This window comes from Pleurodeles waltl, chromosome 4_2 (assembly GCF_031143425.1).
Source record: "Pleurodeles waltl isolate 20211129_DDA chromosome 4_2, aPleWal1.hap1.20221129, whole genome shotgun sequence".
In the NCBI taxonomy this organism is placed as follows: Eukaryota; Metazoa; Chordata; class Amphibia; order Caudata; family Salamandridae; genus Pleurodeles; species Pleurodeles waltl.
Window position 1 is genome coordinate 441,951,919 of NC_090443.1, and position 24,996 is coordinate 441,976,914.

Here is a 24,996-nt window from a genome sequence, read left to right on the forward strand (position 1 = left end):
CACCGAGCGGTCCATAGGATGTGTCGAGCATCTTTGGTGCTGCTACATGTAACTGAACATGCACACACAGTGACAGCACCAGCGACAGCAACACTGAAGTCCTGTGTTTTGGGAACTTCAACCACCCCCCGAAAAAAATACACTCAATGCCAAAGACACAACGATGTCCCCAGCAGCTCCTGCGGTGGGGCATGTTCTCTGTGTAGGGAATCCTAAAATATTTTGTGGATGTTTGAGATATTGGACTCCTTAAGAACCCTCCAAACTTTTTGCAGTGGAAACCATCAATTTGTGCTGCACCACTTTGTAGTGCTAGTTATGACTAGAAAGGTTCTAAGTTGCCGATAACCTCCACCATGGCTTTCTCCCTGGCACAACATCAATTCCCAAGGCAGTTTGTGCAATGGGGCTGATGAGAACATTAGCCTACGGCTTATAGCGATCTGCAGCTCCTGCTGCTCTTGTGATTCCCTGTTCCAAGGACTTTATTGGAATCGATTGGGTAAGACGCCCCATGGCCTTCAGGGATGGATGGGATGGACCCAGAGTAGCCTTGCACCAGTCAGTTCAGAGCATATTCCTGACTGGTGAACTCTTCCACATCAGGAACGACTAAATGGTTTCCTGGTAAGCAGATTCTCACCACCCTTTTAGTGCAATTATTTGCTTTGTATGGATTCTGCAGCTGCACGCTCCGCCCCCATCAAAGCTCTCTGAAAATAGCCATCCCAATGATGCTGTAAGTACGGAGCCTTGTAACCAGAAACGTCTTCCAAAATATAATACTGCCCACAAGGATTTATGAAAAAGTCAGTTCTTGAATATCAGTGCTGCTTTGTGATTGATATTACTTTTACCAAAATACTGAGTTGCACTTCAGCGTTTTTGCCTGTAATGTTATTAGCTTCCCCAAAGATCTGTAGTTTCATTCAACCTTTGTCTTTGTGTTTCTTTTTGACGATGGTCCCTCAGCTGTTACTGAAGCTGTAAATAACTGAGTTTTGACTTCGGCTTAAAGTCTTGACAAGGACTGCTTATGTGATATAAATCTGAAAAGCTGCTCTTGGGTTCCAACACCACGCTTATGGCTGTGGAATGAGAAACCAGTGATGAATTGTCATCCTTTTTTTTAATCTCTGTAACATTCATGCACCATGTATGTAAAAACAACCACACGCCCATATAAAACTACAGAAGTAAAAATCAAGACAAAGGAGAGAATTTTCAACGAAATAAATTTATGGTTAAATAATTAAAAACTGCAAATAGATATCATTTCATTTTTAAAAAATGGGCACGTTAGACACTACTTCTCGATAAATACTCTTCAGAGACAACAGGTTTCTAAGACACTGAACAGGAGGATTGGAGACATTTTGGGTACAAATGGGATGAAAACATGCGACACGACCTTTGAACTGGTCATAGCTGCTTCCACCTTTGTCCACCCTGGTCTTGCTAAGTCTTACTTTTCAGGTGCCAGCCTCACCATGCTTAGGAGTTGCTACCCCTAAATTTCTCTTTCTAAGGCTTTCCTAAAATCAAACTTTCATAAGAAGGGTGACAGGACCTCACTGAGGAACAAGTGAGAAGCCAAGGAAGCCCTCACGAGGACAGTGGTGATGGTATCTGTCTAAGAAAAGGGTCGAGGGATGTAGGCAGATTTCATTGCAGCTGGGTGATGGGATCTGTTTGAGGAGATGGATGTGGGACAAGACAGACCCCAAGACAGGCTGCAAGGAGAGGGGCGATGGGATCTGTGTGAGAAAGCAAATATTGTGAGCCGATTCTTTATGGCAGGCCATGAGAAGATGGATGTGAGAAGAATCCATATTTTACTGTAACCCATGAAGATAGGTATGTGGGAAGCAGATGGACATCATTTCAGAGGAGAGGAGCGATGTGGACTGTGAGAAAGCATAGATTGTGAGCAGAGAGATAAGATACTTGAGAAAACGAATGATGGAATGTATGCGGAAGGAGAGGGACTTTCACGGTAGTGTATTAGGAATGGGTTGTGAAAAAGAGCAAGAATACCAATCGAACTCACGAGGATTGTAGTGCTGGATGGAGTGAAGTTCTATGATAGGCTGAAAGGTGAGGAATATGAGAAGGGGTGAAACCTCTTGATGGGCCAATAGGGTATGAATGGCAGGAGTGAGCAATATGCTTAGTTTGCAATGGTCAGAATTTAGTTGCAAATTCAACGAGAAGAGAATTGTGGGAGTACATTAGTTGAGTCTTAAGGATCCTTTTAGACTCCATTTTGGGGAGGTTAACATGGGGACTCTGGCTGGATTTTCACACTTTTTTATGGTTGAATTCTGTCTCTACTAAGAGGTTTATTTCAGTGACTTCAATGTCTTTAAAACAAATGTACCTCCTTTTCAAAAACAAAGACGGAATTTCAATATTTCCTTTGCAACACCTTAATGTTTCGTTCACACTGTGTTAGAAAAAATAGGCTCTCAAAATATAAACATACATAAGACAATATAGAAAAAATACATTTAAATAGTTAGATATACAGTTTGCACATGACTTTTGAAGAGTGTAAAAAATAACACAAAGGCTAATTTAAACATTTGGTACAAATGGTTTTTAAAAAAAAACAACGCTCCATTAACGAAGCTATAACTTAGCCACGAGCTCCCTTTGTGAAGCTGATATTGTGCAAACCTTCGTAACGTTCATTCCCAGTCCCCTAAAGAGGGACAATCTCTGTTTCCGTCCATTGCTGTAGCTTAGCTATCATCTCTCAATGGCAACACTATCATCTGACGTCTCGACTAACTCAAAGAGCTTTTAACATCATTTTCAAATGATTTAAAATATTTATATATATATATATATTTCTATATATAGCAGGTTTATTTAACACTTGACGACTCTGCAACCTAAACGTCTGCGCAACTTGAGAAAGGTAGCATCTAACGCGTCAGGCGGAGGCTGGTTCTAAAATAGCCCGGGTACCCTGGGGGAGTGGCGCACAAAACTAAAGCCAAGAAACTACCAACTAAGAAGTCGAGCAGGTAGGCTTAAAACTGAGTAACTGGTCATAGACTTAAAAAAACAAGAAATTAATCTTGTCTTTGTCATGCCAACTAAATTTGTTGAGTAGTTTGATCCTTGCCCAATGTTAGTACTGTGCTGAGACCGTAAACTGTGTCACAGCACACCCTGAATGAAGTCAATAGGGTGGCATGTTTGCACATCTACGCACCACGCAACCACTTCCCTGGCCCTTGTACATCCTGTGCACCTTTCCACAACTGCCTTACAGTGTTCAGCAGACACCCCTGTAGTTCATGTGGCTTTTCGCCACTCTTCTAATGATGTGGCTTGCAAACATCTTTGTTCTTTAGGGGCAGGAGAAATTTTCCAGCAGCTGGGGAAGGGGCTTCCTCTGAAGTTTAGCGCTTTGTTCTTGATTATGTGCGCTCTCTATCCCCCTGCCTTGCAGCACCCTCAGAAGTGCTTCCTGGTTCTGTATGGTCCCGTTCCAGTGTGGGGCATTACTGTATTTAGAGGAGGCCATCACGCCACACTGCTACCCCTCACTCATTGAACTTGTGCATGTCTCCATATAACTGGTAGTGTGGTTGTGAGGCCTCGTTCAGGTGCCCGCAGTCGGTGCCGCACTTGCACGACTGGATGGTCATGACACTTTTGGAAAAGGTGTCCCCATCATGGCAGCGGAAGCGCACGCTGACGGTGCGGGTCAGCTGAGGCACGCAGCAGCGATCATCAATGCAAGTGCCGCAGAAGTTGGGCTGGTACCGCTGGATACTCTTGCAGCCGGCGTAGGTGTAGCGTATTGGCTCCCGGGGCTTGTGGGTCTTCAGGCACTTTTTGCCCTTCTGAAAGGTTAATAGAATATTTTAAAGCAAAACTCTTCATTTTACATTCATTGAAGAATTTATCTTTATCTACATTCTTCTAAGCCCAACTGAAAATATTCTATTGTTTCTTTCCCACCCTTTGCATCACTGCAGTGCTTAAATATAAAGAAATTATTAAGCGAATATATAACCAAAGGTCCCATCCCTCACTACTGAGAGGCCAACAGAGAGAGGGTGAAATTTGGCCAGCTTCCACAACTGCCCTGCGTATTCAATGTGATGGAAGTTTGCACAACTGCAACCCTGGCTGGATGTCTTCTGTGTGAGGGACACTTGTATGCCTGATACTTGTGTTGTCTGTTTAATAATTACAATAGCACACTACTGCCGGTGTTGTATCTGGTACATGTGTTTGAAGGTTGCACTACTTCTACCTGCAGTATATCTATTATGGGTGTGAGTGAGGAGTGTCCTCTGCTGCCTGCACTCTGCCTGTTCTATGTGATGGAATCCTGTGCTGTAACTGTCGCATGACGCCTACGCTACTATGTGCACAGTATCTGTTCTCTGGGTACAGGAGGCATCTATTGCTGCTACCTGCCCTATACCTGCCCATGCCGTACATGTTCTGTTTGAGTGGAAGGCTGGCAATGCCACTAATGCTGCACATGTTATGTGCACCTGTGTCGCTGAAGGAAGCTTGTCCAGTTGCTGGCTGTAGTGTGCTTGCTCTGTGTGTATGTGTGTGTACTCATGCTGTCTATAAATTACCTGGTTTGTGCATGCGTGGGAAGCTTGCCCTGCCATCCTGGCTATAGTGTCTGTGTATTAGAGAATATATATGTAGTGCCAATAATACCCAAAACCTATTAATTTCTTACCTTTAGCTTGGCAAAGTTGGGGCGACTGCAAGGCCGTATAGTGCACAGACGGGTTTCCTTCACCAGTTTGCACATTGGATTGTTGTTGGTGACACGAGTAGACAACCCCATCCCACAAGTCTTGGAGCAAGAAGACCATTCCGTCGTCTGGGTAAGACATTTCCTCTGGCCAATATTTCGGCCTTCGAAGAGTGGTCTCCAGGCTAGGGAAAAAAAAGGAAAACAACATTGTTATTGGGTGTTTTGCCCAGTGGAAATAGCAAATCACCAACTATAGACCTCCTAAATACTCATTTCAAAACTATCCTTTGCTTACTCCCTATTAATAAACATTAATGTACTCAGCCTTAGGCATTACCACCCGAGAGAAGAACTGGGATTCAGAAAACCCAACAACAGACAGCATTATAGCTTTGCTTAAAGCTTTTATTGCTCTCTTCACTAGTGAGTGTGACTCACCCCTTCCCACTGGCCAGTCCTAACTGGAAGCTAGCCATGGAGTTTGGCTGTCATTGGACAGAGAATAGAGGGCTGGTTTGTTTAATCCGTGCTTGGAAATTCTGAGTTAAGGATTTATGGCTGACATTTCAACTTTCATGAGGCAGGAAAACAACCCCATCCTTAATGGGCCTTTAGTAGCTCCTGAATTACTGCCTGATTTGAGAAACATTTCACTTGTGTGTGGTGTTGGTCTTAGATCTTCCACCACCTCTTTCCTCCTCTCATGATTCCCGCTTTCTATCTTACTACCCCATCCCGACCGCTGACCCTTCATGGAAGACAGAAAAGTGAGATTATTCTCGTATTTTTCTTTGTTAGTGGTTGATGGCACCTCTTTTGTGGTCATTACATATAGCTTAAGAAAAGTACATCAGTATACCCCAAGGAGCTTTCTACTGGTATGGTGTGTGTGTAGAGACATGTGGAAAACAACACAGGAAGCACAAAGCACATATCACTGCCTCCTGCAGCACCCATTTTCAGACACATTTGCCAATGTCAGTCAGTGCTACCAGGCCGGCTGTGGACTGGTTTCAGATTTAAAACAGTTTCTTACGCAATTCATTGGAGGTGGAAAGATACACCTGAAAAGCTAATAGAAAATTGTTGAGAGTAAAAAACTCTTGTGTGCTCATACAATATGTGTCAATGTCTGAAGCTAGTGGTTGTAGTTCAAGAGCAAAAGAAGCCAATGTTTGAAGAAGCTAACCCCAGGTCCCTTAGCGTGTGTGTAGGAGACAAGACGTTTGTCATGACTAATGCAAATTCAAGTCATGTCAAATCTAAAGAAAAGCCCCAGTGCTTACTTGTCCTATTGTTCTGTAGTGTATAGGTGCGTATACCTACTATTGCCATCCTGCAAAGAGCAATGGGGCATTGCCATGAAGCAGCGCCTGGCTTAGCAATATTTTTCAAGAGGGAAAGATAACTAAGTTGCCTGTTTCGCTCTTTTCTGTTTTTGAGCCTTATATGCTTTACTGAAGTCAACTGAGTTACTTTGTGACCAGTGCACCAATTTAACTGACACAGGAGCCATCTAAATTACATTGATTTACTGAAAAAAACAACTTTTGAGTGTTGGTCAAAATCTGTGCATGTGCCTATCACAATAGGCACAACAGGTACCTAACCATTCCAGCCTTGATTTCCCGGGTTATAAAATGTAGGTATAGCCAGCAGTCTGTCAGGGAGGCAGGATGTAATGGGAAAAGGTACTGATGGGAAAGGAAGACCTGAGACGGAAAGTGAAGAGGCCGGAAGTGATGGAACAGGAAGGGGTGTTGCTTAGACAAGGAGCCAGGGTGTCAACACTCACCAGGCATGTTCTTCCAGTGGCTTTCTTTGCCCACATAGATGAGCTCATTGCTGTTTGCTTTGTTTTCCAGAATGTCCTCTGTCACCACGCCAAACTTCTTTGGTCCCTTCAGACACACAAACTTCTTGCAGCACTGGCCTGGCACGCTGACCAGGCGGGGGTGGGAGCACTTGAGAGTGTTGAGCGGAAGTTCTTGGGGGCAAAGTGGGGAGCAGCCAACAGCCCCATCAATGCAAGTACACTGGTGCTTGCAGCTTGGCTGAAAATTCTCTCCGTTCTGGTACATGCGTCCATTGTACTCACAACTCCGGCCCTCCTGTTTGGCTACAATGAGACAAAATGAGATGCCATCTTTAGGAGATCGCAAAGCAAGCAGCAAAAGCAGTAACATATTGAGCAGGGGCCTACTGCAACCAAGGTCAACTCATTTTGAGCCCAGAAATACCCTACTCCAGTCACTTTGCTTGATCATTGCACTGACCAACCAGAATAGTCATGTAATGCTATCATACCTTGACTATGCTGGGTTGAGACATGCACATATATTCAACATACTTTGCTACCCTCACCATCCTAGTATTCGTGTTACGTTGTCCAAATATACATATTACAGACTGGCAGGACCAGACTTCCTGAATTTTGAGAAGAGTCTCACAACAGAAACTCTGAGATGGTCATTTGAGTGAAGAACTGGTGAAGGGCTACATCTGAAGAACGTCAGCCAGGAGATCCTGCACACACCTGATTGACTCTAACAGCCCTTGTATATTGCGCTAGGCATTGGTTCCGACACATCATTGCGTAACAATTTCCACACAAAATGGCAGATTTTACGAATGTGGAGCCTAACCTAATTCACCCAACGAGTTTGAGAGCTTGAACTCGGACAAACGGGTACCCCCAAATTATACTTCATGGTTTTGGAAAGAGGAAATATGTACAATAACCAAACACAATCCCAGACAACCTCTATGGCTTCTTCAAGGGAAAACATTTAGTACAATCTATGAAAAAATACAAAATCTATTTTATTCACACAATATCTTTTTTTTATCGAACAGTGCTTGTCTTCCTTATTGTTGCTGCTCCTTCGACGTCTGTCCTTATTAATACCTCTCTATCACCCCCCCCCCCCACCCCCCCCCCCGCCACTCGACGCCCCACCCCGAGCCGCCACGTGCATGGCCAGGAGCTGCACACCTTCCCTTGGACAGGCATGGGGACTGGTGACAGGCAAAGGGTAGACTTGAGTCAAGGTCAGACGGATTCGATGTCTGACAAATACCTCTGGGGTGCTCTGTCAGTCCAAACAACCCGTTCACCCGGCCCAAGGCTCTTCTATGTGGCCCGACTGCCTGACAGCCCCCGACTACTAAAGCAAGGTGACTGATCCGCAGACTCCAATTTCAAAGGGAAGGGGTGGCCCTGGCCATGAATAAAAGATTCAGTGGACCTGACCTCTTCTCTCTATGCGTGCACCTCGTGCCCCTCATACACTGCCCCCTTATGAACCTAGACAGTTGGATGCTGCCAGCAGGGGGAGGGGTGGCATGCGAGGCTTTAAATAACCTCTGAAAAACAGGATGTCTCCTGGGGAGGAAGGGGCGATCGCGTTACAGAGGCAACCTTGTCTGGCTCCAGTGCCGCCCCCCACTCCGGGGGCTGGGAAGGGTTTAGGACGAAGCTGGGGCGATCTAGGCACAAAGCAGAAAATACAACGCCATATGTCAATAGTACAGCGCCATTGTACCCACAATTATGCACCCCTCCGACTAGAGTTTTAACGCAAACATCCATAGGCCATGGAAGAGAATGGCGGCTGGGCGAGAATGATCACATGGGAATGTTTATTAGAAGACTGCTGCTTTTGCTAATTGGGGGAGGAGGGGTAGGCTGAGGTCGTTGGACAGTAACCCATGTCAAAATGTCGACAATATAATTTTGAGATAGCTAAACATGTATGTGGTAACATTGGGGTGCAGAGTTTCGAGATTACTTTTTGGGGCTGGTTGGTTACTTTTTTTACCCTTTCAAGGAGCAGCCGGTCAAGCATCCTGCTCACATAGAACAGACAATTAAGGAGCAGCAGAGAAAGCATCCTTGAAGAAAAGCACAGAACCTATGCAGGAGGCAGCAGCAGTGCAAGCTTCCTTCTCACACAGAACAGGCACAGAACCTGTGAGGGCAGCAGTGCAAGCTTCTTTCACACACAGAACAGGCACAGAACCTGTGAGGGCAGCAGTGCAAGCTTCTCTCACACACAGAACAGGCACAGAACCTGTGAGGGCAGCAGTGCAAGCTTCTCTCACACACAGAACAGGCACAGAACCTGTGAGGGCAGCAGTGCAAGCTTCTCTCACACACAGAACAGGCACAGAACCTGTGAGGGCAGCAGTGCAAGCTTCCTTCTCAGATAGAACAGACACTTAAGGAACAGCAGTGCAAGCTTCCTTCTCCCATGGAACAGCTACTTCAGGACCAGCAGTGCAAGCGTTCCTGAAGAACAGGGCAGAATCTGTGTGGGCAGCAGTGTAAGCTTCCTGAAGAACGGCGCAGAACCTGTGCAGGCAGCAGCAGCAGTGCAAGCTTCCTTCTCGCAAAGAACAGCTACTTAAGGACCAGCAGTGCAAGCATCCCTGAAGAACGGCGCAGAACCTGTGCAGGCAGCAGTGCAAGCTCCCTTCTCGCAAAGAACAGCTACTTAAGGACCAGCAGTGCAAGCATCCCTGAAGAACGGCGCAGAACCTGTGCAGGCAGCAGTGCAAGCTCCCTTCTCGCAAAGAACAGCTACTTAAGGACCAGCAGTGCAAGCATCCCTGAAGAACGGCGCAGAACCTGTGCAGGCAGCAGTGCAAGCTCCCTTCTCGCAAAGAACAGCTACTTAAGGACCCGCAGTGCAAGCATCCCTGAAGAACGGCGCAGAACCTGTGCAGGCAGCAGCAGCAGTGCAAGCTTCCTTCTCGCAAAGAACAGCTACTTAAGGACCAGCAGTGCAAGCATCCCTGAAGAACGGCGCAGAATCTGTGCAGGCAGCAGTGCAAGCTCCCTTCTCGCAAAGAACAGCTACTTAAGGACCAGCAGTGCAAGCATCCCTGAAGAACGGCGCAGAACCTGTGCAGGCAGCAGCAGCAGTGCAAGCTTCCTTCTCGCAAAGAACAGCTACTTAAGGACCAGCAGTGCAAGCATCCCTGAAGAACGGCGCAGAACCTGTGCAGGCAGCAGTGCAAGCTCCCTTCTCGCAAAGAACAGCTACTTAAGGACTAGCAGTGCAAGCATCCCTGAAGAACGGCGCAGAACCTGTGCAGGCAGCAGCAGCAGTGCAAGCTTCCTTCTCGCAAAGAACAGCGACTTAAGGACCAGCAGTGTAAGCATCCCTGAAGAACAGAACAGAACTTGTGCGGGTGGCAGAAGCATTGCAAGCATCCCTGTAGAGTAGCACAGAACCAGTGCGGAAGGCAGCAGCAGTGCAAGCTTCCTTCTCACACAGAAAAGCTACTTAAGGAGCAGCAGCGCAAGGCTACCACATACCATTACCTGGGTGTAGATTTGGAATGTCAAGTAGAGAATATTGAGCAGCCACAATATTGTGACCAAAATATCGAGCACCGAAATATTGACAGGTAAGCATAAATTATTTTTTTATACCTATCTCCAGATTTATGCACCTTGACGACACATCACATATATTTTATATATATTTATATTCAAGGTATGCAGATCTGTCCTTAAGAATAGTAAATCTATCCTTAACTTTATGTACTTGCCTCCTCAATATTTTGGTTTTCAATATTTTGGTCATGAAATTATGGACACTCGATACTCTATACTTGATATTCCAGACTACAGCTGTAACAGGAAACACATGAAGCAGAAGTGCAGCCTTACACCACACAAACGAGAGGCAGAGGGCAGGCAACAGTAGTGCGAGCTTCTACATCTCTCTTTCTCTCACACAGACGCAAACACACACACACACAGAGGAAAAGATACTATGTAGACATCAGCAGCACAAGCTTCATTCATATACAGAATAGACAATGTAGACAACAGCAGCACAAAATTCCTTCCCACATAGGCAAAGACAGCAGCAGCCAGTGGCGGCTCCTCTGCTAATGCGGAGGAGCTCGCCCCCCCCCCCCACACCAGCAGCAACTGCTGTAAAGCCTTTAACAAGAAAAGGAAAATAAACTACGTTTATTATCCTTTCCTTGTTAAAGGGGCGGGGTATGTAGGGTGACGAGCACTGATGGGAGTGCATTGTGCACTCCCCTCACTGCGCATGTATGTATAGACCCAGGCTCTCAGTCTGCCTGGGAGCACCCTGACTGGGCGTTCCCAGCCAATCCTAACCCTGCTTTGAGCAGCGTCAGGATTGGCCGCAGGGCAGGCTGGGAGACTGTGCCTGACTAGCGTGGAGACGGTGGAGGATTGGCGGTGCGGCATGGAGGTAAGTTTTTTTTCATGTTATTAATGCCCCCTGTGCGCTGCCCGCCCCACCCCCTGTAGCCCCGTGAGCCGTGAATGGCAGCAGAGCAAGCTTCCCTCACAAAGAAAACAGGCACTGTGCAGACAGCAGCATGGAAGGTGCCTTTCACAAAAAAAGCAGGGACTATGAATGCAACAGCAGAACTAGAACATATAGACCACAGGCAGCAGCAGAGCAAAGCTCTGTTCCACACATAACAGATAAAGTGCCAGCAGCAGTGACGCAACCATCCACCACAGACAGAACAGATACTGTGCTGGCAGTACCAGTGTCTGCTCCAATCATAAGGAGAAGAGACATTGTGCAGACAACAGCAGTGCAATGCACGGCCATACACAGAGCAGATAATCTGCAGCCAGCAGCAGTGCAAGCTTCACTCACACAGAGACCAGACACTGTGCAGACAGCAGCAGTGCAAGCTTCACTCACATGGATATCAAACACTGTGGAGGCAGCAGCAATGCATACTTCAGTCTTATGAATAAGAGGCATGGTACAGCCAGCAGCAGTGCAAGTTTTACTCACACAGAGACCAGACACTGTGCAGGCAGCAGTAGCAATGCCTGATTCAGTCATATGGAGAAGATACATTGCACAGACAGCAGCAGTGCAATGACTCTGCCACACACAGAGCAGATAGTGTGCAGCCAGCAAGAGTGCAAGCTTCACTCACACAGAGACCAGACACTGTGCAGACAGCACCAGTACAATGCTCCTGCCATACACAGAGCAGATAATGTGCAGCTGGCAGCACTGCAAGCTTCACTCACACAGAGACCAGACACTGCAAGCAGCAGCAATGCAGCAGTTCTATGTAGGCTGTCGAAGGGCACTGAGACACTGGTTTTCAAACAAGTCTCTAAACACTGGTACGGTTATCAGGAGTGGCTCCTCCACAATGGCGAAGGAGCCGCCCCCTGGCTAAGCCAGGAGATGAAAGATAAAACAATATTCAACTATTGTTTTATCTTTCATCTGCTGGATCAGCCAGCAGCGTGTTCAGGGTGTGGCGGGGCTGGGTCATGGGAGGTAGGAGGACTGAAGTGTACTAAGTGCGCATGTATGTTTGGCCAGCCATCTTAGGCCGGCCAACACACATATGCGCACTTGGGTTTCTTCAGGCCTGCTGAGTACACAGTTGGGCTGGGGAAACTGCACAGACCCCGAGGTTGTTTCTCATTGGCAGTCCAAGCCGCTGGTTTAGCATGAAATTAGTGCCATGATTGCTGGGGAGCCTGTGCTGGTATCCCAGTAAATGCCAGAGACCAGAGGACCAGTGTAGCAGGAGGCAGCGATGGGAAAAGGTATGTTTTTTTTTAAACTAATTTTTTTATTTATCCTCACCATCCACGTCCCTCCCCTGACCCGTTCCCTTAAGATTTGCGGCAGCTACAGCTAATGATTATGCGCTGATGCTGAGGTGTGAGGGAACAACTAAGACACCCAACCAATGCCTTCTAAGTCTGCAGGTCACATGTTTTCTGAAGAATCGCTGCAGGTTGACACAGGGTTATGAGTGATTGTTGGACAGATGAGCACCCCAGGGCATTTGAGTTCTGGTCTTTGGTAAGAAGGTGGGTGAATCCAACAAGATTCTAAGACGCCAAACAAGAGAAAGTGAGAAGTCCATTTCCAGGGTTATTGGTCATGCATGGGGTGCAATGTTCTTTTCTCTGCCATTCTAGAACCTTCCTGCTGGGCCATACAATCCTGACAAAAATCATGCGGCAGGTGGATTTAGTCCCATCACCCACTCACATGACGGTGCAGTGATCCCCTGTGAAACTCCCCCCATGATGCTCGCCCCAGAAAAGGACCCCAACGAGGGCTGTGGTGAGAACTTAGAATAGAAGGAACGTGCTGAGACTGCGGCGGACAAAAATAAACACCCAACTTGAAAGGGTTGGTGATAGGCGAAATGTAATGCAAATCTGTTTGGCATATCAGCCGTCATCGCCAACCTCTGCCCCCCCCCCATCCACTTTTAGAACTTGCTGCTCATTCTCTGGATGAAGGCCCACTGGCATAGCTCTCTGTGACCTGCGTCCCCTGGGTGCTCTACCATAATTCTGAGTGCAGGATACCCACTAGCGGCGTGTCAGCTAGCACTATACCAACCACTGCTATAGCGCCAAGATAAGGATATATAGATAGGAAGCGATTTACTAATCTTCACTCTATATCTATGTACTTACCTCGAGATACAGATAGATAGATAGATAGATAGATATATAGATAGATAGATAGATAGATAGATAGATAGATAGATAGATAGATAGATAGATAGATAGATAGATAGATAGATAGAACGGCTGGCCCCTCCCTGTAAAAACGACAGCGCAAAGCACAAGACTGACAGAACTGTGTCCCCTGGACTCACCTCGGCAGATGCCCCTGGCAGCCAGCGGGTCGGCGCCCAGGTTGCACTCCAGCCCCTTGTGGTGGTCGCAGGGCTGCAGGCGGCTGCAGTCGTCATTCAGTTGGCCAGCGCAGGACTTGCAGCATCCACACGAGTCCAGCACCAGGCTCACCCCGGGGGCACAGCGGGGCGGCCTCGGGGGGCAGGTACACTCCCTGGGGCAAGTGCAGGACACCTAGAGGTGGAAAGGAAAAGCACAGAGAGGGTCAAAATCCAGCAGCTTCCATGAGCATCTGAAATGACGAGCGAAATTAGGAATCAGCTGGCAATCTGCCGAAGGTCACTCAGTGTGTCAGCAGGGGGTAACTCAAGGCCTGTAACTCCAGGATCCAGCTAATTACCTTCATCATCAGGGCAGCATTCCTCTCTACTTTACCGGCCCTTGGAGTTATTGTCTACATTAACATGAAGCTGCCTGCCACATTCTTGTGTCGCAGTGTAATCCGCAGATCTGAAGAGGTTTAACTGTTGCTGTTCTGATGAAGGGCCGGCCTGTGCCGTGTGGTGGGGCCAAAGGAAGAGTAGGGGTATACAGGGCCTGCTGCTATTTCTGATCTTTCACTGGTGTATTCAGACTCAGTGCTTTATCCTCCCCCCACCACGACCCCACCGTCCTGGTTCCCCTCGTCCTCCGCCTCCCTTTGCCACCCATGTTCTTCTACTGCCCCATGTCACTGCAGCCCTATTTTATCATCAGTCTAGGACTTGGATGTTCCATTCTCTCCCCAGTGGTCCCTGATCTCTCGATCACCTCCATCCAGCATTCTCAGCCACGTGCCTCCATCAATTGTAGGTGCATGTATGTGTCCCATCTCCCCGTACATGCCCCACGGCAATGCACGTGCCTCCTTCGCCCCACGCACACCTATTCCCCACCATTATGCACGTCTCCATCACTCCCCTCCATAATGCACGCGTGTCCAGCACCCACAGACATGCATATCTCCCCGCCACATTTGCACTGATCCCCATCACTCCGAGGCACCCTCATGACCCCATCTGCAAACACACCCACAAATGTCTCTAGCGCCCATGCCTCCAGCCTGCCACTGATTTGAGAGCTAACTCTCCTGAAGGAAAAAAAACCCTGGGCTCATGATTTTCTTCTTGAGTCGGGCACTATTAGTGACTGATCTTGTAGACTTACCAAATAAACAAACATTCAGGGGTATATTTAAGAGCACTTAGCACCGCCATAGTGCCATTTGTTTTACGCTAAGGTGCGCAAAAGTGGCTTTTCTGCCACGCCATATTGCATGCATTGTGCCACTCATGGTGTCGTTAGGTGCCGGTATTGGGGGGTTCAAGAAAGTGGAACATCATAGCTGATGCGCCACTTTTTCTTAAATATGGGCCTTGGTTTTTTATTTAACCTACCCAATGACGCATGAAAATGGTTCTAATACTATCATTCTGTGAGCATTCTTGATGTACCTCATGACTGTGATAGGCAGAGAAGGCAGAAGGGCACAAGCTTGTATACTGACGTACCAGAAGTATTTTTCTAAGCCGCAGCTTCTTCTGGAAGGTGAGCTCGGTGTGACGTTTGCTTTCATTTTGAGACAAGTGTGGTTGTTTATCGATGATCCCCAATGGCGTGCCATCTTAACAGTCTCAGCAAAGATAATCGTACCTTCAATACACGCTGTGTTAACGCTTGTATTGATGCTAATATATATCACTAAACGTAATGCCAGCTGTCTTTCAGTGTTAGCCTAGCGGCAAATCTCGAGATATCCCCAAAGACTACCAAAGCCTCTGCATTCCACCCCGAAGTTTTCTGGGAGTGGAACTAGTCGTGGCGGACAGATGTACGCGCTCTGAGTTAGTGAACTGGCAGCATGGAGTGATAAACGTAATGGAATTGAGCCACCCAGAAAGTGGAAGTGAAAGATCATCCCTGCCACAGGTAGACCCTCATCAAGGACTGGGTTGAGCAGAAAGAGGGTAACAAGGGTACAAACAAGCTAAATGCACACAAAGGTCGTTCCTCGGTATGTTGATTTCTACAGTGTTAGACTTTTGTGTGGTTTGCCTGAAGGAGTTACCCTAGCCTTGCCTTTTCGTGTGATTTTACAGATGGCGAAAGGCAGGAAGAGCTGAGGAGTAGAGAAAGAAGGGGATACACGTGGGGTATTGTCAAGCCTCAACCTTTAAAAGTGCGGACACATTTGTGACTGTAACTAAAGCGATTTTTAATATCCACCCCTCTAATGTAAAGGCTATTGCAAACCTGGCGCCTCTAATTTTTGGCTTTAAAGCCATTGGCTCCTGTGGCACAAAGCATGTATTTCTCGGAAACCCGGCCACCTGCCCGGCACACGTATGTTTCTGTAACTCCCATGCATGTACACTCGTCTCCAGGCGCGCATTTTCACTTCTCTCTCTCGTACACACACACACACAAACGCACATAGGCGTCTCCATCACTTTCAGGTTACCCTTCGATACACCCTGGAGACACACGCAAGTATCCCCCAACAATTGATACACGTGTGTTTCTATCACCCTAAGGTACAGATGCATTTTTCGTACACAACACAAACTCAAACGGGTCTCCCTCTCCCCTAGGCACATGCAAGCATCCTATGCCCCGAATGGACACACTTAAGTGTACATACATACATGGCACGGGCACCCCCACAGGCATACGCACTTTGTCCTGCATATGTAAATACATGCCTCACTGGCTGGCCCACGTGCATAAACACATTCAGGCATGTACCTCTATATCCCCAGGTGTACATAGGCCACGTTTCCATCGCATTTCATGTGCGCACAGCCCTTTGTGTCGCATATGTGTGTACATGTGGCACACACATGCCCCTGAACGCAAAAGGTCTACACACATTCTTCAGCGCACCCATGTGCTCCTAAACGACACATACAGGTGTGTCACACATTCCACACGTCTCCATAATACCGCTACGCACACACGTTTATCTCCCCCAAGTACACACACGCCTCAAGTGCCTCCGGGTAGACACGAGCCCATCACCCCCCATTTCCCCAAGTACACACCTGACTCCATTCTCCCAAAGATGCGCATTCGCTGCACCCCTTGTCTCTAAGAAACACCAATGTTCAAGAGTCTGTGTCTCTGTGCAAACATCTGTACTCGCACTGCATCCTTACAAGTCCATCATCCCAGATACGCATGTGTGCGCACATGGCATACATGCGCTTCCGTTACTCCCCAGGTACGCACGTTTGTCTGTCGCTCCACGTACACACTGCCTCCGTCTCAGTGCGCGGCACGCACTTGCCTCCGTGCCTCGGGAGCGCGCACGCACGCACCCGCGGAAACTAGTCAACAACAGCCTGCGAGCACTCACCAGCGCCGTGCACACAGCTAGCACGTGAAGCAGCACGGCCACAGAGTCCATCCTGGGGGTCACAGCGCGGCTTGTCGTGAGGTGCTGTCGCGAGGTGCTCCTTCCTCAGATAGTAAATCAGCCACAGGCGGTGAAAGATGGTCAAAAATGAAACCCAAAAATAAGGCCAGGTACCCGACGAAGATCCGCGTGTGACTCTTGGTCTGCAGTGAGATCTGCTCTGAGCCTGCACACGGCTTGCCCTGTATATATAGGCGCTGACATACCTCAGCCCTGCCCGCCCCCCGCCCCGGGCACGGCTCCAGCGCGGACGCAGCCAAGATCAACCCCTGCATCTGAGCAGACATTCCTGTGAGGAGGCGGGGCCCGCTCAATGGGGCCATTCATAAAATCCAACAGAAGGGAGCGCACACACCGGGCCAGCCGGAGATTGGGGGACAGCCCCCCAATACACAGGCGCGTTCATGGCCAGCCACAGGGGTACGGGGTGTCAGTGAGGGCTAAAGGAGGCGGGGTTCTGAGGGAGGGAGATGGGGCAACATGGGGGACCCCAATACACAGACAGCATTTATCCCCAGACACAGTGGTAGAGGAGCGTGGGGATCCTGGGGGAATAAGATCTGAGGAGCAAACTGAAGAGCCAGTCCCCCTCACCCCCCCTCCAAACCAACAAGAAGGGTAGGGAGGGGCAGCTCGGGCAAAACGACTAAGGGGCGTGAGGAGGTGGAATTGGGGGGCGAACTTCATGAGGCCAGACCCTATTAGACATGCAGTTATCCTTAAATGATGAGGGGTCGGTGGGGGAGGCGATATGGGGGGTGGTGGTGGCCAAGCCTCAGAAGGCCAGCCCTCAATCTGCAAGGCGCTTTTATGGCCAGGATGGGTGTAGTTAGGCCTGAAGAAGGAGGGTTCTGGGGAAAAGAGGATTGAGGTGCAAGAGTAAAGGAGGGCCAAGGGGGCAAGAGGGAAGGAAGTGGTGCGAAGTGAGAGGGGTTTGAGGGTATGACAGAGAGCGAGGGGCAGAATGGATGGTGAAGTGAGACAAAAGAGGGAAGGAGGAAGCTTGTCGGGGGAACAGTGGAGAGAAGAGAAGGAGCGTGGCTATCAGTGGCGTAGCAGGTGCTGTGGCACCGAGGCCCTAGAGCTGTGAGAGGCCCACTGCACCCCAATTATAACTGTTATCTATCACCACCAAACCAGGGGATGAAATCCACTGTCTGTGGTTGCATTAGGGCCCGTGGTACTCCCCCATGCAACTGGGACCATAGAGGGCAGGTGTGTGCAGGGAGTTAGGGGGCTGGTAATGGTGGGCATTATGAAGCAGGCGACTGAGATCATGGACGACATTGCACTACCGGTATTTACTCCCGAAATGTAAAAGGATGGGGGTACAGATAGTCTTGAAATGTAAGGGGGTACGGAGACACTAGGGAGAGAAGCCTAATACTGCTGAAAAGTGGGGAGAGGGCCGCTGAAGAGCACTTGGGGAGGCTGCTGGGGGGGAGCTACGTCCATAAAATGTAGTGATCAGGGGGTCATAGAGGGTTAAGATTGAATGATGGGGTGGGCATGTCTGGAATGAGGGTGTGATGGAGCTGGCACTGGTAGGTTGCTGGCATACCTCAGATATAAGGGGCTAATTATGTCACTGGGACCAAGTGTTTCCAGACTCACAAGGGTAGGTTGTCTTGGAGGTGAAGGGTGTCTTATTGTCAGGCTCCGGATAGTATTGGTCTAGGAGCTTCTCCTGTAAGGTTGCTAAACTGCACATTTTGCAGGTGATGGAGTTGGTCATGGTTCATGGACCTCACCTGTACGGTCGTCACAGTATCATGTTCCCTTTCACCTCAGTGCCCTAACTGCCCCATAGAAATACCTAATTTTCACCTGGGAGGAGTAAGAATGGAGGGGTGCAGGCATAATTTAAATGTATGCCAAATAAGGGTCAGTGAGAGGGTAGGAGTGACTATGGGGACAGTGAGTGGGATCGGACTGGCCGACAGGGCAATCAGGCAGCACTGAATGCGTTGATCTGACAGGTCAGTGTGTGGGCCGTTTTTTTTTGGGCCAGTTTTATGGTCTGCTGTGCTCGTTAGGTCGAACACGCAAGTGCTCTGACATGTTGAAATCTATCTGTGGACTTTTAACCATTCCCATCACTATCACTCGTTCATGAGCTTGCCTTTCAGAAATCCTTTATCATTGGTAAATCCTTTACATTTGTCCCTCCTTAGGGCATTTTTGTTACCACCTTGGCCATCAACCCTGTTACATGTATAATTGCACTTTTGCCGATACAGTTGACTGCGAGCAAACCTCTTTTTTTCCTTTTGTGTCTCTCCTTCGCGCTCATGGCGGTCATGGCGCTTTGAATCAACTCAATTATGTCAACTGTTTTACTTTTTATTTTCAGTTTATGTGGCAAGAAAAGTCCAGTTAGGAATTTACAACTCTAATAGCTCTAACTCTAGCAAACACGAGACCCATTGCATTGCAAATGCTTATTTTCACTGTAGACTTCCCTGCTATCAAAACAAACAATGCCAGAAGCAAGCCCAACTTCATACAGTCTTCTATACCTCGCAGGACACTTACACAGCATACCTTTACAATTTAAAAACTCCCTCAATTTGCATACATGGGCCACTTTTACAGCTACCTAATATGCCAATAAGCCCACTTTTATTTCGGCACCCGGTCCTGTTTTCTGTCTTAATCCGACCGTGGCAGTGAGGGATAAGTGGGCAATGAGAGGGTAAGAGCAGCAGGGTGGGCAGTCAGGGATAAGAGGGTAGTGAGAGGGTAAAAGCTGCATGGGGGCAGAGAGGGTATAAAGGGGCACTAGCAGTGAAATTTTATGACTTGCAGTGGAAATTAAGGATCGATGAGGGTATTGGTACGGATATTACCGAATTCCAAGATGGTTTAGAGTGCAGTAGGTGCAGGGCCACTGGAATTATGCAATTTTGCAAATATTGTGTATTCCGTATAATTATGTATTTATTGCTATTTCCTATTTGTCTATCATCTGCTGCATAATTTGAAGTTTTTAACAAAACATTTTTTTAGGTCATACGGATCAAAAGTCACAAAAAATGCAGCAAAAAATGCCAATGAGAAGCACAGTACAAGGCTCTTCACAAAGGTTGACTGGGGATCTTTCTGTTGCTTATTGCTGCAAATAGTGTGCCAGACTGGTACTAATGAAGTGAAACCTTTGCCCAGATAGTATTAACATGTAAAATGACAAAATAATGAGGTAATACTATCACAAAATGTGCTGTATTGCCCTAAATACTTTGGCACCTCTTGCCACATAATTTAGTAAACCCTGATGTGTAATTTGGTCCCCCATGCCATGTAATTCCAGTGCCTAAGAGTAAGGTGTAGGAGGGTATGGGCATTGCCATTCTTGAATTTCACCTTTCATACTAAAGAATAGTGCCTGTCTCTGTTCTGAGGCACCTCTAAGACTCTTTAATGTGGTGAGATGTTCAGCAGTCCCTCCCAGGTACATAAAGGCCTCTTTGAAGACTTGGTTTCAGCACTTTCCAGCTAGCCTCTGCCCATCTCTGCCCAGACTATTGAGTGCCCGTTTCAGACCAGACTGGTCTTTGGCTGTGGCAGCGGAACATGCCCCGAGGCTGCAGACTGGACTCAGGCTCATCCCTCTTACTTCATGCTGTGCCAGACAGCCTCACCCAAAGGCACAGTGCAACTTCAGACAGAGCAGAGGTGGGGCAGCCTAAGAGAGGCAGACGTAGTACAACCAAGAAGAGGGCAGACAATGCAAAGCTCCGTTGTGAGCACAAATTGCGCAGACACTGAGAGGGCAGACTTTGGTAAAGCTGCCAGAGGGCAGGGATTGTACAACCAGTAAGGTGATGGCTTTAGCAATGTCCATAACAGGGCAGGGCAGACACATGGGAGTCATTTAGGGATTGCCAGGGGTCGCAAGTGTGACCCCTGGCTTGCCTCTTGTAACCTCTGGCACTGCCTTTGAGATCCCTGGTCTCCTATCCTATCCCAGTTCAGGATGGACCTCAAGACCTGGCTCTTCGACTGATCCTCAGCCTCGTCCCCTACCTTCTCCAGCGCCTTGAGACCCTCACAGGTGAGTTGCCACGCCTTACAAATCCCTGATTGATTGATCCCTGATTGAGAGGTGGCAAAATCAGTGCCTGGAACACAGAGGTAGCTCGTCCTAATGGACATCTGTTGGGGTTCAACTTTCCTGGTTTTCTGTCAATTTTTAATTACACAAATAGTTAATAATATTATTCACTATTTGTGTAATACAAATAGAGTACAATTCACTAGAATATGACCCTATCTGGCAGCTAATCTAAGTAAAAAATGCTTTCAAATGTATGTGTTATGCATGCTTATGGGTGGGGGTGTGTTTATGTGAGAAACACTGTGTGAATGTGTGTGTATGTGTAAGCATGGGTGTGTGAGTCACAGAAAGATCAAATGGCATGTGATGTCATTTCTACTACCTCTGGCATTTTGGTGAATTGATGCCCATGAGCAGACATGGTAAAGTCACTGAGAGGGCAAGCACTTTGCAATAAAGAAGAGGGCAGGCATCGGGAGGAAGCATATTGTTCAGCCTCTGAGAGGACAGACTTTGGTAAAGCCTAAGTAGAGAAAGAGATAATGTAACCTCCGACGGGGCACACATGGCACAGTCCTTAATAGAGTAGACATTATAAAGTAAATTCCTGCCAAGGTTTCCTATTCTCCACGAACGATACATTTATATCCAATACATCTGATAGAACTAATTTGCAAAGCCAGTGACACCTGAAAATCAGACTTGGATTAAGTCTTCCTGGGTGTAAATTGGACTCCCTATCTTGGTTGAATGCCAAACTTGAAGAGTGAATGTCAGTGTAAGTGACTGGATTTTTATTTGGGGTGGATGACTGTCACAACTCTTGTCAGGGTGAACCCTTTAAGACACTAAATTAACCTGACCTCAGTCCCCTGGTAGCAATAGCACATAGCAGGTAGGCTTAACTTTGGGCAATGTGTAAGGCAGTACTAAAACAGAAATAACGTTAAAATGCACAGCAAAAAAAATCCCCAACCAAATTAGAAAAATAGAGTAAAATGTAATAAACAATATGACAAAAAATCCAATTTGGGGAACCAGTGATATGAATTTGTAAAATTTTTAAACAGAAATAGCACCAAAAAGCGACAGATACAAACAATAGTCTATGGTCGCAGTTGACCAGTCCTAGGAGTAATTGAAGGCTGATTGCAATGGAGAATGGGTCAGATACAACAAACAGTTTAGTCCCCATCAAAGATCTTACCTTTTGACTTAGGCCCTGATTTAACATTTGTCAGAGAGGATACTCCATCACAATAGCGACAGAGTACCCTCTCTGCTAAACTGAAGTTCTGTCTGTCTCATTTAGAGTCTGGCGGGACTTCAGCATGTCAGCAATGGAGACTAATTTGTCTCCACCACTGACATACACCTCTGACAGTTCAACTGAGTAATGGCTGTCGGAGGTTTGGCCATTTAATCGCTCATGATTTAGAGTGTAAGGTCAAATGGCCAGGGTTCACTGAATGTTGCCACCAGGTTAACCTGGTTCTAAGAGACAGGGAAAACTACAAAATGGCCCCCACACCATGGGATACAACTCCCTTGGTGTGGGGTTCATTTGTGTTTATATTTCCCCAAAACAAATCCTGCTTTGGATTTTTCTTTTTGAAGATAAACAATCACAGGTATATTTTTGACAGCTGGTACCAACATGTTGACACAGCTGTAGTCACATTTTAACCCATATGGTGCCTGGGACAAGCTGATCTTGCCCTCAGCCATGGTTGCTGTGTGCCAAGGATGAGACCAGCTTGTCCTGCACCGGACCCATGGGGGGAGCGCTGGCGCTTCCCCCATGACCCACCCACCCCCAGGGCATGGATGGAAGGGGAATCGTTTTCCCTTCCACCCACGATCGCCCCACCCCCCCAGTGACGTCTGATGATGTCAGCACGCAAATTGCGTGCTGACCTCATCAGAGGTCTGATCGCGCCAGGAGAGAAATGCAAGAGCATTTCTCCTCTGACCGGGAGGTGGGGCGGGAGAGGCATTCACGATCCGGCTGCAGAAATGCCCACTAGGCACCAGGGAAATTGTTTATGTGTGTTTATTGATTTTTTTATACATAAGGGCAGCAAGGGCCGCTCCCTAGGGGGGCAATTAATTATTAGGCCTTTTCTGACCATTAGATGCCAGGGATTGTTTCTTTGTTAAAAAAAAAATTGCAGGAGGGGAGCAACCCCTTGGGCAAGGGTTGCTCCCTATGGGGGCAATTGTTTTAAGGGTCTTTTCTGCCCCCCTGGGGGCCGATCGGCCTACTGTAATTAGGCCGATCTGCCCCCAGGTGGGGCAGAAACCACTATGCACCAGGGATTTTTTTTTTTTTACAGATGGGAGTGACCACTTAGGCAAGGTTCGCTCCCCTGGGTGGGGGGGGGTGGGGAGGTGTTAATTTTATTTTACGCCAATTCTGCCCCCCCTTGGGGACAGATTGGCCTATTTTTCTTGGGGGCAGAAACCACTAGACACCAGGGATTATTTTTTTGTCAGTTTTACGCAAGGGGAGCGACCCCTTAGACAAGGGTCGCTCCCCTGAGGGGGAAAATTTGTTTTAGGCCATTTCTGCCCCCTTGGGGGCAGATTGGCCTATTGTAATTAGGCCGACCTCCCCCTCGGGGGGGGCAGAAACCTCTAGGCACCAAGGATCATTTTTTGTTTGTTTTTGTTTTATTTTTTTCAGACGTGGGGAGTGACCCCTTAGGCAAGGGTCGCTCCCCTGGGAGCAAAAATCTTTTTAGGCCATTTCTGACCCCCTTGGGGGTAGATCGGCTTATTTTTATTATGCCAATCTGCCCCCATGGGGCAGAAACCACTCGACACCAGGAATTTTTATTTTTTTTGTGTCAATTTCAGGCAAGGGTTGTTGCCCTGGGGGTCAAATTTATTTTAGGCCATTTTTGCCCCCCTTGGGGGCAGATCGGCCTATGTTATTAGGCTGATTGCCCCCTAGGGGGGCAGAAACCACTAGGCACTAGGGATTTATTTTTCCGCCAGTCTCAGGCAAGGGGAGCGACCCTTAGAGAAGGGTCGCTCCCCTGGGGGGAGGCAAATTAATTTTAGGCCATTTCTGTCCCCCTTGGGGTCAGATCAGCTTATTTCTATTAGGCCGATCTGCCCCCAAGGTGGGCAGAAACCACTTGGCACCAGGAAATGGTATGTGTGTGTTTTGTTTGGGGAGGCAACCCCTTGGGCAAGGGTCGCTCCCCATGGGGGCATATTACTGTTGGTCACATATGCCCCCCTTGGGGGCAGATGGGCCTATTTTTGGAAGGCCCATCTGCCCCAAGGGGGCAAAAAGCCCACCAGAGACCAGGGAAGATTCTATTTAAAAAAAAGAGGGTGGAGGTATGGCCATACACTCCCAAATAAATGGTGCCAAAGTTGTTCTGCCCACCAGTGGCCAGATGGGACAGTTACCCCCGATCCACTCCCCGTGGGGGGGGGGGGGCAGAAAGCCTGCTAGATGCCAGGGAATTAAAAAATAAATAGTGGGGTAGTGGCTACCAACAAGTATGGGCACGGTTATGCCTCCACCCCAACTGAAGGGGGTAACAGTCTTTCAGCTCTCCTCCTGCACACTAAAACACCTTATCCCACGGCAAGCAAGGGGACATTTGATAATTTTGTGTTTTGGTTTTATATTTGGGCCATGAGAGCTTGTCTAACTTTCAAAAGTGCTGCACTCTTTGGATTTTGGGACACTACCATGTAGAAAAATCCACAAGACTTAGACACCTCTGAAAACTAAACATCTGGGTGAGTCCAGGGTGGTGTGCTTCAAATGCATCCCACACCATTTTCTTACCACAATGCCCAGCAAACCTCCAACTTTGCTGGAAATCACACATTTTTCCCAAATTTTTGTGATGGAACCTTCTGTAATCTGCAGAAATCCACAAAATTCCTACCACCCAGCATTGCCGCATCTATACCAATAAAAATTCTGCCCCACTTGTCAACCTAAAAATGTTTTTTTTCAAACTGCCCTTTTGGACCCGCTTTGGTTCCCCCTCAATTTAAAAGTTTTTGACTCTTGCCTGTCACAGGCACTTGGCACACCTACACAAGTGAGGTATCATTTTTACCGGGAGACT

The 24,996-nt window shown here is 47.7% G+C and overlaps 1 protein-coding gene across 1 annotated transcript; it reads right to left on the minus strand.

The window, feature by feature from the left end:
- Positions 1-1,218: 1,218 nt before the first annotated feature.
- On the minus strand, positions 1,219-17,014 carry LOC138292878 (CCN family member 1-like). The gene is made up of 5 exons (XM_069231725.1): positions 16,780-17,014; positions 13,406-13,619; positions 6,540-6,863; positions 4,724-4,926; positions 1,219-3,860 (listed from the first exon to the last, which is right to left on the minus strand). The coding sequence occupies exons 1-5, from the start codon at positions 16,828-16,830 to the stop codon at positions 3,558-3,560; spliced, it is 1,095 nt and encodes a 364-aa protein (XP_069087826.1). The 5' UTR covers positions 16,831-17,014; the 3' UTR covers positions 1,219-3,557.
- Positions 17,015-24,996: the final 7,982 nt, after the last annotated feature.